Source organism: Arabidopsis lyrata, assembly GCF_000004255.2.
Source record: "Arabidopsis lyrata subsp. lyrata unplaced genomic scaffold ARALYscaffold_4, whole genome shotgun sequence".
In the NCBI taxonomy this organism is placed as follows: domain Eukaryota; kingdom Viridiplantae; phylum Streptophyta; class Magnoliopsida; order Brassicales; family Brassicaceae; genus Arabidopsis; species Arabidopsis lyrata.
This window is the reverse complement of record NW_003302552.1, coordinates 416,924-435,335: the sequence shown is the minus strand read 5'-3', so window position 1 is coordinate 435,335 and position 18,412 is coordinate 416,924. Positions and strand designations below refer to the sequence as shown.

General features: G+C 35.4%; 4 protein-coding genes across 7 annotated transcripts; all 4 read right to left on the bottom strand.

Annotated features, from left to right (window-relative positions):
- Positions 1–4,370: 4,370 nt before the first annotated feature.
- Positions 4,371–5,452, bottom strand: LOC9314631 (protein RADIALIS-like 2). Its single transcript, XM_002878518.2, has 2 exons — positions 5,047–5,452; positions 4,371–4,670 (listed from the first exon to the last, which is right to left on the bottom strand). Exons 1-2 carry the CDS (start codon positions 5,325–5,327, stop codon positions 4,646–4,648), a joined length of 306 nt encoding a protein of 101 aa, XP_002878564.2. The 5' UTR covers positions 5,328–5,452; the 3' UTR covers positions 4,371–4,645.
- A 5,329-nt stretch (positions 5,453–10,781) lies between these two features.
- On the bottom strand, positions 10,782–12,101 carry LOC9314630. The gene is made up of 3 exons (XM_002878517.2): positions 12,010–12,101; positions 11,387–11,602; positions 10,782–11,101 (listed from the first exon to the last, which is right to left on the bottom strand). The coding sequence occupies exons 2-3, from the start codon at positions 11,594–11,596 to the stop codon at positions 10,997–10,999; spliced, it is 315 nt and encodes a 104-aa protein (XP_002878563.1). The 5' UTR covers positions 11,597–11,602; positions 12,010–12,101; the 3' UTR covers positions 10,782–10,996.
- A 408-nt stretch (positions 12,102–12,509) lies between these two features.
- On the bottom strand, positions 12,510–16,231 carry LOC9314629 (protein transport protein SEC23). Its single transcript, XM_021028525.1, has 12 exons — positions 15,405–16,231; positions 15,140–15,313; positions 14,899–15,060; positions 14,677–14,819; positions 14,488–14,563; positions 14,237–14,412; positions 14,078–14,159; positions 13,683–13,760; positions 13,419–13,580; positions 13,056–13,319; positions 12,863–12,967; positions 12,510–12,734 (listed from the first exon to the last, which is right to left on the bottom strand). Exons 1-12 carry the CDS (start codon positions 16,134–16,136, stop codon positions 12,603–12,605), a joined length of 2,286 nt encoding a protein of 761 aa, XP_020884184.1. The 5' UTR covers positions 16,137–16,231; the 3' UTR covers positions 12,510–12,602.
- A 33-nt stretch (positions 16,232–16,264) lies between these two features.
- Positions 16,265–18,211, bottom strand: LOC9316459 (universal stress protein PHOS32). Of its 4 annotated transcripts, none has more exons than XM_021028526.1 (5): positions 17,751–18,211; positions 17,574–17,653; positions 16,821–16,939; positions 16,635–16,711; positions 16,265–16,546 (listed from the first exon to the last, which is right to left on the bottom strand). In XM_021028526.1, exons 1-5 carry the CDS (start codon positions 17,998–18,000, stop codon positions 16,488–16,490), a joined length of 585 nt encoding a protein of 194 aa, XP_020884185.1. In that variant the 5' UTR covers positions 18,001–18,211; the 3' UTR covers positions 16,265–16,487. The 4 variants fall into 4 exon arrangements, with proteins under 4 accessions (XP_020884185.1, XP_020884187.1, XP_020884188.1 ...); XM_021028528.1 differs by having other exon boundaries at positions 16,265–16,543; XM_021028529.1 differs by having other exon boundaries at positions 17,769–18,211.
- Positions 18,212–18,412: the final 201 nt, after the last annotated feature.

Below are 18,412 nucleotides of genomic sequence, written 5' to 3'. Positions count from 1 at the left end.
AAGAAAGTGTTGTATTGGGTGGGTCTATCAGATTTTATATTCACAAGATATAGTTTTGTACATCGTTTGGACTTTATAGTCGTCTTGGTTGGTCCACCACTTTCGGCCCATTTTACTCTGGACTATGTGAAAATGGAAATTTTGACGTAGTTGGCGCGGTTCCCTGGTCGTGAAATAATCTCTTACTAATAAAAGGTGTTGTTTGAAGCCTTTCAAGCTATCCACATCATCATTTTAAAACTCTACTACAAGTTGCCACATAACCTCACATATTACGACTTTAACTTCTTTCTTGGTTAAGGCAATTATGATAGTCTCTCACTAATCAAATTAATGTTCTTAAGAAAATAATAACACAAATTAATGTTACAAAGCCAAATCGTTCCCACTTCCTCTTTCACAACTTTGATCGCATCTTCAATCTTTATATTGACTTATCACTTCTCCGTATTCAACAATCACTTCTCCACTTTCTCTTCCGATTTAAAAAAATCATGTTATTATGGTATTATTAGAACAATATATCTGCAGGCATAGGACGACTAAGAGAAAGAAGATCTAGCAAGGATTGATTAAGGATGTCAAAGGCAGCAAATATGACTACGGTATGGATCCACTTTCTAAATTTTATAAGGTTCTCCAAAAGTGACTTCCAAAGACCTTCATCATTCTTGAAATTCTTTTAAAAAAAAATTCTTTCAGTCCAACAAAATATCATTTACGGATATTTTCACAAAGGTAAGACTCGCTTTGTGTGGAACTTAACATTCTTCACGTGCTTAAGCATGAGAAAATTTTGGAGGAGAAGGAGAATGCTGCAAGTCACAAAGATTGGAGAAAAGAAAATTGAAATATAAGTGTTCAATTCGCTAATATGATGACTTTTAGCATAAGTGTTCGAGTCTCTCCATTGATTATTTTCCATCTCTCTTCCATATTTTCTTGTTTAATATGCAAAATACAATTAAATTGTATATTCACGCTGAATTAAACTACAGTCGAATTTTTATATGGACGAGAAATTGAATTACCTTCTAATTCATATCCACATAATACAAACGACAAAGTACAAACACAAAAAGAAACAACCCGCGCTAGAACTTGGCATTATGAAGTTATGATTCTTAAACATAGAAAACCATGCATACTCAATAGTGTTTAGCTAAAATATTCCACAAACTTATCAAATATGCAAAATGTTATCTATGGAGTAAGATGATAGTAATCTAATCTTTGAAAACATAAAATAATTAAAATATTTCTTAACATGAAGAAAATCATAAATTTCATATTATAAATAAAGAACTAGAGAATTTGGAATAAAATAAACATCACATGATTTTTCGTATGTACACTAAAAAAATAAAAGAATTTAAACTATATTAATTAATTTAAAATATGATGAATGTTAAATATATATCCGGGCATAGCCCGGAATTTTCTCTAGTAAGTAATGAAAGAAGAAAAATAAGAGAAGTTGAGTAACATTTGTGGAACAATAATTAGAGAAACATCTAGTGCTTAACGAAAGAAAAACATGAAATTACTCTATTAATTTTAACATAAAATCCGAAGCTAAATATCATTGGTTTTAATTCTGAAAAGACTGCGATGCTCGAGGATATTCATAAATGCTGAACCGAACCATCCTTCATCTTACAGATCATATTCTACTGGTTTCATCCGGCATTGGGTTCGTCATAGAATCAGCTCTCCAACATGGTTTGGACCTTATTCGTCTTGGTTAGTATTTTAAAGAAAAAAAGGAAGTTATTTACATATTTGGAACAATAGTTAAAAATTTAGAGGATATTATTCAATCATCCTAAAGTTAATTATCTAGATTTAAAATCCATAATTGTAGTCTTCCAATTTCCAAACCACTTTATACCACAATACCACATTTGGCAATGAGAGAAACGCAAGAAGACACATGGATCTCCAAAAGCTCAGTTACATTAATGCAAATTCATTGGAAAAATTGTCCGGAATCGCATCAACTCAATCAGCGACTTAGGAGATCATATAACGGCCTAAATTTGTGGTTCTCTACTCGATCAACACCAAAATCAAGACCATTTATATATATTTCCTCAAACTCTCTTTTTATTTTATTTTATTGAAACTCTAGAACAAACAGTCGTATTCATTGTACAAAAGTTTTTGGTTGAATACAATTTTACATTCAATTCAAACAAAAAATCTATGATTATATAACACCCATCAGTGTGCTATGTTTGTCAACATCTATTTATTCGATGGATAGCATAAATATACCAATTCGATAGAATATTATTTACATACAAAATATGATACGGTTGTTCATGTAGGAAAATCCATAGCTAGTAGGATTCAAGCTCTTATTAACATTGAAATCTAAAACTGAAAATAAGATAGCTCTAGGCCTGGGCAAAATACCCGGAACCGAATACCCGAACCGAAAAACCCGAAAAATACCCGAACCGAACCCGAACCCGATTTTTAAAAATACCCGAATGGGTCCTAACCTCCTACCCGAAAAAAACCCGAACCGAACCCGAACCGAATCCAATACCCGAATGTACCCGAATGTACCCGAATACAAATATACACCTAAAAATATTAGTTATATTTATATTTATAATACCCAAAATACCTAAAATTACAATCATAAATCCGAATATATTAGGTATTTTTGAGTAATTCGGATACATTTGGATATATTTGGTTAAAAAGTAACTAATGATGTAGTTTTCTTTTGGGTAATTTTAGTATTTTTAGATATTTTTGGTTATATTTGGGTAAAGAGTAACCAATGTATTTTTGAGAAATCGGGTATTTCGGTTAGATTTGGGTATATATGAGTTAAAAACCCGAACCCGAAAATATTTCGGGTATTTTTGGTTATTTTCGGGTATTTTGCTTTTTTTATTAAAATACCCGAACCGACCCGAACCCGAACCGAATTTTTAGAATACCCGAATGGGTCTTGACCCCCTACCTGAATAGACCCGATACCCGAAAAAAAGAACCGAACCCGAATGCCCAGGCCTAGATAGCTCATTAAGAGCTTTATTATGCAAAGAAAGATAAAAGTAAAGAACTTTATTGATTGTCACCAAAAACACAAGATTTGATATTTCATAAGATGAAGAAGTAGAGTAGTTTTGAGGCAACTCTCAAGATTGACTATTTGATGTTAATTACAAGAGACTATATATATGAACCTACTTGCTTAGATCTAATTACATGGCCTGGGCTTTTCCAATATCATAGATTCATAATCTTGGCCTTGCTATAAATGCTCTAAAACTCTCCCGCAAACTTATCGTGAGTGGAACAACTACGCTAAGTTTGAAACCGCAAATTTGTTGACTTAATAGGAGCTTGAGTCTTTCAATGCTCACTTGAAGATGTAGACATAGATCCCTTTTCTCCTTAGAGATAGTAAAGTGAACTTCATAACCAAATGAAAACTCTTGGTCTATACTTGGAGATCTAACATTGCTCAGAGGTATTCTTTGATACTTGGAAAGCTTAGAAGTAATCTTTCAGAAGTATTTTTGACCATATTCTCTCACAAAATTCTTGATTTTTCTGTACCCATCGCTTAATCAAAATAAGGAGCTTCTCACAATCCGCTGAAATCCATTAACCAAAGATAATCTGGGTTCTAGTCATTCTGTTTTTCTCTTTGGCATTTTATCAAAGATAACACGAACAAAATACAAGTTTTACTTGTCCTTTAGTGGATATACTTCAGTTTAAGAAATAAAATGACTGTATTCATAAAAAAAAGAATACGGTGAGGGACATATGCATGTGTATTGGTATACCGTACATGGGTACAAAATCGTATCCGTACGGTATATCTGTGGTATAACTAATTAATTGCACTTGACATACTTTTTGAACAATCAGATTTCCCGCCTAATTTTGTTTTTTCCTCTCTATACCAAAAAAAAAAAACTGTTGAATTGAAAATTTGGGGGTTTTGGTTTTCTATAAAATTCCCAAAATTTTGAAACTCTATTTGATTTTCGCTGGATTTTGAAGATTGCGATCAGAAATTGCAGATTTTTCGAGGTGAGTTTTTATCTTCCCGTGACATGATTTGATTATCAATAAACAGTGATTCACCAATTATCAACATTCAAAGTTGAATAATTTGATAAAAAAAAATTCCCAAATTTCGAAGAACCCTAAAAATAGAGATTGGTTAATTGATTCGTTGATTTCGAGACTTCTTCTTGTCCGATTCGCATATACTTTTTCCATTATTGGATTCTCCATTATATTTAATTGATTTATCACTTTGGATTTTTCCATTTTGAAGCAACATTGATTCAGATTGGTTGAGATTAATCCGTGACTGAATTATTCGTTAAAGCTTGATAGTAATATATAATCAACATTTTTATTGTGATTTTAGACAATGGATTTTTCATTACGAAGAACCCTAAATACAGATTTTGGTTAACTAATTCGAGTGCTTTTTTTTGCCTCAAAAAAAAAAACCAATTCTTAGGGAAAACATGAGAAATTGCAAGAAAAAAAACATTGATTCGTCAGACATTGAGAAAAACACATCTCCCTGAAGTGATTCTCTTTTATTTTCTTGACGATCATACGTAGTTAGTTTTTTTTTTTTTTGTTGCTTCTTGTTTCACTGCAGCTTCATGCTTCTCATCCTGCAAAAAGAAGAGAGATTAAAATCTTGTTGGTTCGAGTTTCATAGGTTTCTGGAAGTTTCTTGGTGAAAGATTTGGGAATCAATTAATATTGACAAGGAATGATTCTATTTCTAGGCATATTTTTTTTATATGGGAGCTTTTAGTTTGTGTTGTGATAAAGCCTCAAGAACACTGAGAAGAGAACACTTGGATGATTTAGAGCCTCTCATAACTTTAATATAAGAGAATCTTTGTAAAGTAACAAGCTTTCTGCTGAAACAGACATGCCCTTTTTTATGTTTTCTTGTCATGCTATAGAAGTATCTTAATAGTGGGCTATTATGGATAAACAAAGTTGATTTAGTTGTTATTAGTATAAAATGTGTCTTATTACCTCTTTTCCTCATCACGCAGCCTGCCTCTGTTGCTGTTTCCAGTAGTAGTCTTGTAGTCAGGGAACGGCACGTGACCATTCTCGATGCTTTCGATGTCACGCACGAGAAGGTCATATTGTCTCTTAGCTTCTTCGGGTGTTTTACCACCAACAGATCTAGCAATATTGTGCCAACGGTCAGGAGTGTCTTGGTCATAGACTGCTAGAGCACGCTCAAAGGCTTTGTTCTGCTTAACAGTCCATGAGCCAGAGCCATAAGAAGACATTGAGCCTGATGCCATTGTTTAGTAACTAAAGTTGATGTTTGGTTTTGTGTTAAAATAAGAAAGAGATTCTGAGGAAATGATATGTTGCACAGATGTCGCAGAGTCCTTGCTCTTTATAAAGAGGTTTTGGTGTGAGGTAGGCCCAGTTGTTAAAGATATCTTTGCCAAAACAAAGAGAATTTTAAGTCTTTGTCTCTATAGCTAGAAAATAATATGAGCAAATTTTGTTGTGGAGATCAGTATCAAAGATCCAAACTAATCAACCAAAGATTGCGTTTTTCTATCCATATTTGGCATATGATGCTCCCTAGAGACACTTTTCTATAAATGTTATAACTAATGTGTTTACTTTTCTTTCCCAATTAGTGGTTATGACGTCATTCTCTAGATTAAGCTTGTTGTCAAAAGAAACAGTTTAGGTAATAAATAGTTAGGAAAATCTCTCTACCTATGGTACTTAAGTCATGGAACAGTCTGGTCTCTAATCACAGCACAAAGCTCACGTGCTCGCGAGACTAGGAAAATTACAAGCCTTTGGATTAAAGTTAGGGACAAGTCTCTATTGACAGATGATTTTCATTGACTATTCAGATTTCCTTCTTATAAAAAATCTCAGTGATTTGAAACATTGTGAGGATTAATTTGTATCCACAAACACAAAATTAGAGCTTTTCGTGTGTTCACCATAAGTCATATATTCTCTTGTATAAGAAGAATTCTTAAAGGAAAGTGGGGGCAGAGCTTTACCTTGAGATTCTCTGCCATGGACATCATATCAAGTTATTTAGCTGTATAGATCTTTCCGTACAATCATCGACATTTTTTGTGTGTTTTGTTGTTGTTGAAAAAAAAAGGTCAACATTGTTTACCTACCTTTTTTTTCCTTGCCTTGTTGGGTCCATCTCCTTGAAGTTAGGCAACTGTGTTTTTCTTGGTCATATATTGTCTAATGTGGATTCTTGGTTGTTAATTTGTTAAATAATCACTTTTCTTGGTGGATATTCAAATTGTTTTTTTTTTCCTGTTCTTTGGTGTCTGCATTATTGCATATGGGCAGGAACCAAAATTTTTACATATTATAATGGTTTGTTGTCGTATTATAAACACTGATGTTTCACAAGAACAATTAGTTACCTTGTTTGGTAAGAATCCAGGGTTGGGATGGGCAAATAGATTATTGTCCTGTAACTAAATTAGGTTGCTAAAAAGATCACACCAAATAATGCACAATAGGACTATATACATACTTGGCAAAAAGACAACATGCATCAATGATCCACTTGTTGTTTGGTTTTAACTCAGAAAGTGAGCATTTTGTTTCATGGTTATGTCATTCTTTAAAGATTTGAAGATTTTCTTTTCATGCAACAAAGGTTGTTCATTAATGATGCACTTGTTGTTTGATTTTAGCTCATAGTAAAGTTGACAGATTGATTTAAAGTCTCAAGATTTTCCTCTCTCGGAAACACAGGTGACTCAAAGTGCCATGGGAGATGGACGACCATACTCATATCTTATCAGTTATGGCTATTGAATCAGGTTAGTTTTCAAAAGACTCCAAGACTTTGTAAAGTTATTGCCTACACATTTTTTAAAGTAAAGCTACTAAGAACCATACTTCTTGGATCTTTCTTGATTATAGTTTCACTAAGTGTTATTAGCTTGGCAAAGTAATTAAGATGATATTCCCTTACTTGTAGAGGTCTTATGATACTCTAATTTGCTCTCTTTCTGGATATATGCCAATATAAGCACTTCTATAAAGATATTTTCGTTTCTGTGATCCAAATTATCTCAAGATCTAGATATTTTTATTCTAGTTATGATATGGATGGTTCTGTTTCTAAGATGTCGTGGTTTGGTTAGGGCGAAACTTCTTATCGAGAAGGAAAACTTTAAACAGAGAAAGAATCTTAATAATAATGAGGCCTTGGGGCACAATATATTCCAGAGAGATAATAGATTGCAAGTTGCTAAGAAATTCTGCTAGTAGGCATTGCACTACTGATATTCTCATCGTCACGATTCTTCACAGCGACCCTCTTTGCCTAGGTATTAAAATGGTAAAAATGAAACACTTTCCCCACATTTAGGTTCTTTAGTTGTGGAAATAATAATCTTGAGTTCATAAGGTCACTTGCTTGTTTTTGAGCAAGGCTTATTTTTACTTTTTCACTATTACACCAGTAAAGGCTTGAGGATTTTATTCCAATATCTGTCTTGATTCTAGCTCCAGTGATCATTGTTGAGAATTTACCAGGAGTAGCTTACAAGGAATCTGTATGAAAAGGAAGGTAAAGAGTAAGCTTTTTAAATTTGTTACAAAATTTATGTTGATATTTGGAACCCTTATCCCCAAATCTAGCAAGAAACAAAAACTAAGTATTCTGATTCCTCTCCTAGTGGTTTGCTCCTTTTGCGCAACTTGGAGAAGAACCCGAACCTGAAGTAATCACACTATAATGGAAGTTTCTGTAGCTCAATATGTTTTAGAAGGATTTTTTGAGGATAGTGGTGAGATATTATTATCAACAAAAGAATGATCCCTTTACAAAATTTGATTCGGACAAACTTTACGCAAAAGAAGGAAATGGCATATTATCACCAGGAATCCCATAAGAGCTATTCCCATTTGAGGGAAAAAAGTATCCACAGACACAAGACTGGTCCTAAATCAGCCATAGTAGCAGCCTATAACAGTAGAGTTATTTTTATTTTCTTGTTTCTTGGAATCTTTGAAGAAAAGAACTTAGGAAATGGAGAATCTCCATCCATGGTCAGGGCCAGGGATTTTTATTGGTTGATGAGAGAATATACAAGGAGAAAAAAATGTTAATCATTTGCTTTGAAGAATTTGATGTTAATCTTCTTCTCATCAGACATTGTTAGCATAGAACTGTATTTTTTATCAGTAAACATTTGTAGCAATCCAATACTACATAAAACTGTTTGTCTAAGTTTCTAGAATAATTATGTTGTTGCTCAACTATTAATACCTTGTTCTCTGAAAAAGTTTGTTTATTTTGTTCTGTTTATGATATAGGGCAAAGAATACTTCTGAGTTGTGTCTGTAATACTAGACAAGATCTTAAACTCATAACAACAACAACTGAGTTTGATTGAAAATGAAAATTAGGAGAACAAGGAAATGAAGTAACTATTTTGTGTAAGTAGTTAACTATTTGGGAATATAACAACCATGTCGATGTAAAGTTAATGTTTAGTTAAATATAGATGACTCTATATGTAAAATGAACTAATTCTCAATGTATAAGTTAACTACATATGAACTATGTAAATGTATACTTAACTTAACATCCACATAATGTGGTAAATTCTTAAGGGAGGAAGAGTCATGCCGTAGTCCGTCTTCCAAGTGAGGATCATAAGAGACTCCCATGGTTGTGTGCGCAAACAGAAACCACAGAGCCATATTCTCTAATCTTTGATCCTTAGAAAACTCTAATTTTTGTATCGGACTTATCTTTTTTTTTTTTTAATATATATATATCCGATCGGCTGATCCGGTCAGCCCGGAGGGAACTAGACATGTCAATTCGGGCCAAAGCCCGCGGGCTAGCCCGGCCCAGCCTTAAAAAACACCGGGCTCGGGCTTCAAAATATATGTCCAGGAAAAATCGGGCCTTCGGGCTAAGCCCGTTCTGGCTAAAGGGTTTTTTGGGCTTAGCCCGGCCGGGCTCGGGCTAGCCCGAAAAGCCCTTTAAAAAATATTTAGACCCTTTTTTTTTGTTAATATTTTCGTTTAATTGTAACATTTGTTGTAAAAAAAGTTTTTGATAGAGTTTAAAATCCTAAACTAAGTTTTTTAATTGTGTATTACTATAAATCTAAGAAACAAATATTATCTCTACTACCTAATTTGAATTATTTTTATTTTATATTTTATCTAGTATAAGTTTAAACAATTTATTTGAATTATTTATTTGATTTTAATTCTCTTTTTAAAAAACTAAATTAGTGTTAGTGGTTATTTAAATTTTGATTGACTCCTTTCATATATAGATTTTTTTTAAGAGATATTATAAATTATAAGTTTGTTTTTTTGTTGTCGGAAGAAAAGTCCAAAAAAGCCCGGAAAAGCTATGTAGCCCGGAAAAGCCATGTAGCCCTGTTAGGGCCGGGCCGGGTTTTAAAATATAGGCTCGGAATTTTTACGGACGGGCTGAGCCGGGCTCAAATATGTACGGGTTTTGCGGGCTTCGGGCCGGGCCAGGCTAGCCCGATTGACATGCCTAGGTGTTGCCGAATTGGTACCATGTGGACTCGTCGCCAACATCTAGGTGTTGGACTACCACACTGCCTAACCCCAAGTTTGGAATGCTTTCCGACTAATGTCTGGGGTATCCAGTTAGGCTAATCTTGGATACCATGTGAATTGCTTGGGCCAAAACCCAAGCCCAGACTTCCCACACCCAAACAAATGTGATTTTTGTTTTTAGGGTGGATCGAACCTGAGTTAGTTTCAACCTATCTTTTTGTTTAGACAAGATTTAATCATTACAGTATTATTTTTTATATCAAACATTTTTCAATAGCTATGAACGAACCAATAGTAATTTGATAAATTTAATCATGGAGTCTTGAGTTTACGATTTATAATATGAATCAATAAGAAAAAAAAGAAAAAAAGAACTAAAAAATCCATTTTTTGGAAAAAAAAATGCTAGAACAACAATCAATTAGGAACAGAGAAAATAAAGGTTAGTAAATGTATTTTGTTAATCCCTAGTTGCTTCTCTATTATTCAATCATGGATTTTAAATCAAAGATTTTCAAGAACACCCCCTTAAACATAAAAAAGAATTATGTTTGAGGTAAAAGTAAAAATCTGTTAAGGGCAAAATTTTATCTGAGAACAATTGTATGTACATTCTTCTTGGGGAAAAAGTAAAAATCTATAATTTTGTGAAAAGATATTTCTTAATAAAGATAAAACTGTTTCATTGAAACACAGCACACTAACATTGAAACAATACCATTCTAACCGTATTTTGGATAAGATATTGCAAATTGTTAGCCAAGATATATTTCTTTCCTCAAGTAAAAAAAATTCCACAGCTAGGGTTAAGTGTTTTAAGTCTTATCCGCCAATACAAGAGGGCGGATCCAATCCGCCAATTACGAAGAAATATATACAATTGCACCAAAATATCAACTTTTTAACAATAATTTATCAAGCCTAACAATTTTTTTTAATATAATTATTATTAAAAAAGTTTATATAATTTCATAATCATAAGTTCATAACAGAGGATTCCAAGCCAAACCAACGAATGTTTTTGCAACTTTTATATATAAGTTTGGCGATCCATGGTCATATGTTCATAAAATTGTTAAATGGCAATCAATGTTATCTATTTAGTATTTAAACAAAGTATAAAGCAGGGAATGATTTTTGCAAGATATTGGTATGCTTCTATGGATGTAATCATGATAAAGACTTGCATATTAAATGAAATTAGTAAAGATGATTAATGCAATGGTCTAGAAACAAGTTGTCTGATATTAGAATAGATTAAAGATAGCAGGTTCTAAGAGTATTAACACCCAAATACTTGAAGAGTATTTGTGCACACCATAGAAAGTTGTTCTAAAACTTTAAACAAGATAAAAGAAAAAGAAAACACTTCATAGTTTTTCTGAGCTCAGTAGTTGTGAATCCTCTACTTAGTCACTGCTGCCTGAAGAGGAGAGTGAATCTCGACGACTTCCTTAGCCTCAAATTGCTTCTCTGCAACTGCATCCGACTTCGAAAAGGTCCCGAACATCTGAGAGATCCAACCACATGAGTTAAGGGACAGATCAACAATAGATAATAGACATAGATAATCATGCATTCTAATCATGAACAAGCATCTTGAAGATGAATAAAACACATCAGCGACGGTTTTTCTACTGCTTGCAAAGACTACACGATATGCCGAATCCACAATACATCAATAGAGTTGCAGAGTTCAAGATGAGTTTATTCATAATAGATTAGTACTGTGAATGAATATGACTATACATGAATGTGAGTGTCATCAGGAGATAGTAGAGAATAGAGAAAGAACCTTGTTCATGGTGTTTTTGAAACAAGTCTTGTGTTCATCCATTGAGGCATGGATGAATTCATCCATGTGATCCTTGAGGTTTTCAAAGAAAGTGGCATTATCATCCTTCACCCTCTTCCTGCATGATGATAAAGGCACTTCCGGTTTTGGCGGGTTCTCGGTTTCAATTTTCTGTGTATCCACCACGGTTTGCTTTGTCTGGGAAGCCATTTGTTCCTGCTCCAAAAACACAAAGAAATCTCATGAATACGAATGATCCAATTAGTTATGTTAATCCAATAATCGAAACCAAGTCTCAAGAACCCTAAAGTCTCACAAACATAACTTAAACATCTAACCAAAACCATTCGGATTCTCGACAACCAAAATCATCAGATCAATCATTCGCAAGAAAACACTCTGTGATGCAAAAACAAAACAATTTCACAACGATTCATATAAACAAGATACCCACCAAGTGTTCGACCAAATTCCTAAGAGAGATTCAAACAAAAACTAACGAATTTCTCAAAACTTGCTGCGACGATTCAGTAAATTCGTAAACAGAACTCGCGAGCATCATTATCGATCACAAGTAATTCATAAGAAAGAAATCAATGAAGAGATTCGAAGCTAGAAAGTACCTGAATCTTTAGTTTCTCTTCTTCGCTTCTTCTTCTTTTTTTTTTGCTTTCTCTGCAAGTTCCTTCTCTTTTTCTGTTTTTCTTTCTCTGCAAGCACAAAGACGACGTGTATATATATACAGTTCTAGGTTGTAATCAGGTGCGACTAGAACACGGTAGATCTCCTTGGAGAGCAAGTTACTAAACGCAGCGTTTTAAGAAGATCTTATTTAGCTATTTCTTCAAATTTGACCCCTTAATTTTTAATTGTGTACAAGGGACCCCTTGTATTATTGGATGTACGTTCTTCTAAATTATGTTTGGACCCCTTAACTTTAATGAATCTTCAATTTTTGTTTATAGAAATATTTTGGAGATTGATGATACGAAGTATGGGTTTTGTTGCTTTTCCTTTTCACGTTAGGTTGTTTTGGTGATTTTCCATTTTTAAATTAAGATCAAGTTTTTTGGTGCTTTTCCATTTTTTTAAGGTCTCTTATGTTTAATGTGAAAAAGGAATCTTGCCTAAATCTTTTTGTCACTTTCTCACGTAAACATAAAAATATCTGTTACGAGTGCGAATCAAGTCATTAGCTAAATGGCAGGCTCATATATCAGTGAACAATGAGTCGTCTAAGATGATCAAGAAACACAGACAAGCTAACATCATCTGTGAAAACATTACTCTCCCCGGAAAGAGGAGCTTCGCCATCAGAAGGATTCAGTTTTGCTAGAAGAAAACGCGCCTGCCAAAAATACACAGCAAGAGAAACAACCAAAACAACAATAATAAGCATCCAAATGGAACCTCTAGCTCGGAATTTTTACTAACTCTGGTCGGAAAATGGAGGCATGAGCAAAGAAGGAGAGGTACCTGTGAACCATACTGATCACATATGACAAGACGCGGAGTGGGAAACCGTTCATTGATGATTGTGTCTGCGTAGTCGCGAGGTGATTGCAACAGATGCTCAAATGCCTGGCGCAAAGAAGACAAGTTTTTATGAAGATCAGACTCTAGAAGACAACTTTTATCATCTCTGTTTTAAGATTATGGATGATAATACCTGGTGTTCAGGTTGATTATGGTATCCAGCTTTTTGCCATTGGGCGATGGTAGAACCATGAAATATTACAAGAGTGAAGTATGAATCCAACAGTAGGATTCTGTCAGCTGCAATGGATGCTACATCAAGAAGAATTGGTTCTGGCGGTGAATGGAATGAGAAAGAAATCAGTGAAGGTTGAATCATCACGATTGAATTCGAAACGTTCTCTCTGTACAATATCATTCGAAAATATACTGTCTCGTCTGGGCTGTTGTTAAAGACCTACAAAGGGGAAAAGCCAAATGAGCTCAAAAAGATAAAATTGAGCGTTAAAAGTAATTTCAGTCTCTCATGTATTTATGGGCAGTGAGAAGAGAGTACCTGGACAAACTGAGATCGGCGCAAGTGAAACACAAACTGCGGGAAAATTGATAACTGAGAAGACAAGCTAAAGGAAGAAGGATTGCCTTTCTGGTAATCTCCAAACCAGGTGCATATATTTATCAAAGCTTTATCGAGCCACCTTTGGGGATTAAACTCAGGCTGTAAAAGAACAAATAAGAAACCTAAGAAACACTAAAACATGATATCCTCTATCAGCTATTCAGCTTAAGGAATCTAACTCTAGCTCTCATCATCGAGTACCTGAGTCTCCATTTTGAAAGAAATAAGCCGTGCCATTACTACAGCAGCTACTTCTTGGTCAAAACCATTGCTCAACTCCTATACTTCACAACGCAATTTCCAAGGAAGAGTTAGAGACCATAGTTATATGCAGAGAAAACAGGATTAGTCTAGCCATGTACAAAACCACTGAACAATTCTCAAACCTGGCTTAGAATGGATTACTAAGAACATAAGATGAAATAAGCCATAAATTTTCCATAATATAACTGGTGTGGCAACTCGTTTCTCATATATATTACACCACCAATCATACTGAAGTGGTAATATAAATGCTATCCTCTAAACGTTAGAAGAATCTCTTCCAAATGGCTCCCTATTTAAGACAGTAGATTCACATACTACTCAAAACTTGCCTGTAAGCTTTCAGTTCCCATTACCCATCTTCTTGAAAGAGTTGTTACCCGGAGTCTTGTTTGACCATTTGAGTGCTGATAGCTGTAAGCAGAAAGCGTGTCATATTACATCCATAACTTGCAATAATAACTTAAGATGGAAAACTTGAAATCCCTTACTATGTTAAAAATTGAAAGTAAAACTGATTGCTCTGCGACTGCAAAACAACATCAGCTGTATCCCTTTTAGCAATTTCAAAAACCAAACATATTGAAGTGTTTTTGTCAAGGCCACACATCTTCCATGCGCTTGTGTGTCCCTGACCGACGGCAGTGTCAGAGCACAACGGTCCTTTCTGCAAACAATCATCAGAAAGTGATCACAACAAGCTCAAGGAAAAATAGATACCTTTAACAGTTTTATATGATACCTTTTCGAGAGATGCGCAAGGGCCAATAATTCCCTGAACTTTGATATCCTTTGAGCAGTTAATTTCAAATATACCACTGTAAGAGGGAAACAGATCATAAGAAACAACTCGCTGAAGCTAAACATAGCAGACAAAAGATTGTTCATTTTCGATAAAGAAAACATACATGAAAGTTAGGTAAGCCATTACCATGAGGACAAGCCTAGATCATTTTCACCTGACTGACACACGCGTTTGAGAGAATCCCTAAATACTGAGTGGCCAAAACTTTCAGCAAGCACAACAAATCCACCAGTCTGCTCAACTGCAACTTTGAGCTCAGCAATGCCTACCTAGAGATGCTTATAATAAATAAAAACGGTAGCTATAAAACAAGAAAAAGAGTACTAACAAATTTCTCCATACAATCACCTGATCAACAGAACTTGCGAAAACATCAAGAACATGACCTTGATGAACGAGTTGTTTTGCAAGCATCTCATAGAACTCGACAGCATTGTGGTAATACGTAGCAGAATCTTTATCAATGTCCTTATGAGAGCGAATTGGATCCGAAAGCTCCTGGGAAACAATCTAGAAAAAGGCAATAAAAGAGCATCAGCTAGCACCGAGTTTCTACCAACGGATATGATTAACAAGAGAAAAGACTTACAGCTCCAGGGCCTTCAGTGGAAGGTCCACCAATAAAAGCCATGATTCGAGCAGCAGAGCCAGGAAAGCAAGCTCCTAAGAGACCAGCAGCGATTCGGAGGGCAACACCAGTGCATCTCGCAGGGCGGTGATCAGGTGCAACGGGCCAGGGATTGTTTCCCAGCTCCTCAAGAACCTAAACCAGGAAACAAAACAGAAGTTAACTAGTGAACACAATGTTGAATATATAAAGAGAAGATAAGTTGAAAGGCAATGAATTTACGAACAGAGTGAAGAGTAAACTGGCAATCGGAGGCCGGTAACAGAAACCGTGCAATGTCGTCGGAAGAGAGACCATCTCTAGCACCAGCAATGACACCTGAAGAAGGTTTAGGGTTCTTGACGAAGAAACTCAGCTGATCCAAGAGCTGATCTTTAGTACAGTCTTTGTTTCCATGGAAGAAGTAAGATTTGGTACAGTGTGGGAATCCAAGCTCGTAAACACGAACTAATGAATCAAAGGTAATGAGACCGACGATGGAGGTATCAGGAAGAAGATCCAAAGCTTGGAAGAGAGATGATTTGAGGAAATCAAGTTCTTCAGAGATCAAGCAAGTATCAACGACGAAGAGGAAAACAGGAGGAGAAGGAGAAGAGAAGGAGTCACAAAGATACTCAACAGTTGTGGAATGTGGAAAAAGCTCCGGCGGGAGATTGTTATCGGCGATTGAAGAGTAATTACGCGGGAAAGGATTCCGATTGAAGCAGAAAGGACAACCCCAAATACAGGCGGAAAAATCGACGACGGAGTAAGGGTTTAGAACGGAGCGACAAGTCCGGCAACGGAGAGGAGAGTAAGGAAGGAGAAGAGAATGATCGGCGAGAGGTTTCAGAGGTGTGTAAATGGCGGAAACTGGAATTTCAGAGTCGATTGATTGTTCTTTCTTCGTTGCGACGGGGATGATGTTCCATGGCATTCTAACTCCATCTTGAGCTTCGAGCTCTCCAAACTCCGCCATGGTTGACTTATCTCTCCAGTAATCAACAAATCTGTTATCTTTCTATGTTTCACAAAGACGCACACCAAGTGTTCGATCAAATGCGTAAAAGAAATAGTTTCTGCTATAGATTTGTTTAGTGAAAAGTCTGAAACACATGACACCATTGCGTACAATAATTTCATTCCTGAGCAAAGGTTTTATACAGAAATTTGAAACTACAAAACCCAAATCAAAACACATACACACACAAAGAGACGAAGAAGAAGCATTTCAAGTTTTCTTTACGAACTTACAGAAACAAAGACTGCAACAATAGCGAAAGAAAAATGAAAAACAAAACAGTCTTCGTGGAAATACTTGAACTTTTCTTCAGGGTTTTGGATCTTCTGAACGTGTCCAGTCCACAATCGACTCGTCTCCAGCTTCTGCATTAGAACACAAGGTTTCTTTTAGTTATACAAACGAACTGTGAAAATGACTCGGGTTTTACGATGATTGATTGATATAGTCATGTACCTTTCCCAGGAACGATTATGACGGGAGCGGATTTGCAATTGTGGAAACAATACTCGCTTACACTCCCTTGTAGCACGCTGCAGAAGATTCCAAAAGAGAATCATCCAACTCAAAAATCAGAAAAAGAAAGAAGAAAAACACTGATATAGATCACAGCTAGTAGTTGTTACTGTATATCAAACAAACCTTCTTACTAAGCTCCGGCCTCGTGTGCCCACAATTACAGCAGCAGGCTTCACTTTCTCTGCTTCCTTGCAGATTACTTTACCAGCATCGCCTTCAACAATACGAGCCACACTCTTTACCTAAACATAAAAAATCAGTATCAAGTTAAGTCATTAAATTCAAAGAATACACCAGAGGTTTTGTATTAACACGGTTGGTAGCAAATGCGACAAATGAATAGACTAGAACGAGTGTTTCAAGGGACAAAACTAAGCTACACATCGACCATTTCGATTCTAAGCTTCAAACTTTACATATAGTTTCAGTAGCCAACTAATTCATTGTATTTGATTCTCAGACACTAACTTAAACAATCAAGAAACAGTAAAAGACCAAAAAACTTAAGAAACAGTTTCTTCTACAAAACATTACCAGAAAAACCAAAAAAAAAGAGATAACATAAGGCACCATGGCAACTTGAAATGCCTCGACAGCGAGTTTCTCCATCAGCGGTTGGCTCATCTCATACACACCAACAATTTTTGCAAATGAATAGACTAGAACTAGTAGTGTTTGATTCAAGAGAAGAAACTAAGCAACGATTTCGATTCTAAGAACTAGTGGTTGCTAGCAAATGCAACTAATGAATAGACTAGAACTATTGTTTCTATAGCCACCTGATTGTATTGAATTCTCAGACCCTAACTTAGCAAACAAGAAACAACATTATTAGGCACACCAAAAAAGAGATAACATAAGGTAATAAACCCTAACCATGGCAACTTGATACGCCTCAATAGCTAGTTTCTCCATGAGAGCTTGGCTCGTCTCATACACAACATCGTTCTTAACACCTATGAAGAAAATCAAAAACCAGACTTAGAATCTCCGATTTCAGATCTGGAAATGGAAATGAACACAGAACACGAAATCAAACTATTTACTATTCACATTGAAGAGAGAACGAACTTGAGACGGCGTGGACAAGGTGAAGAGTATCGGCGAGACGACAGAAGTGAACGAGAGCCCAATCAAAGGCGTGTTTGCTATTGGGACCATGATCAACGGCTACGATTACATCTCTTCCTCTTCTTCTCTCTCCGCTTTCTCTCTCTAGTTCCGGCTCCTGCACTACCGGAATCAACGACGGCAACACCACTTCCCTGAAACTGTACTCTTCATCCTCCGGCAAAGCCTCCATCTCCGACCAAAAAGGAACAAACTTTCAACGGATTTCGAGGTTTCGATGAATGGGTTTCGTTGGGTCTTCGATTTCGGTTTCTGGGTCTTCGCGGGTTCAATGAATCGAGATTGGATTTGAAAGAAAGTTGCGTGTAGAGAATTTGATTTGTTGAGTTGATATTTTGGAGTCGTTTGGTTGCTTTTTGACGCATCATGGAAAAATTTCATGTGAGCCCACAATTTTCTGTCGGCGGCTTTCCAGAAGAAACAATAATCGACACTATTTTTTTTTGGATAAAATAAGACACACTAAACAAAAAATTTTTATTCGGATTAGACCCAAAAAAATATCATCATTCGCTATGATTCGAGTTACGAGTTACGAGTTACGAGTTACGAGTTTTTTTTTTTTTTTTTCATCTGAATTTTTC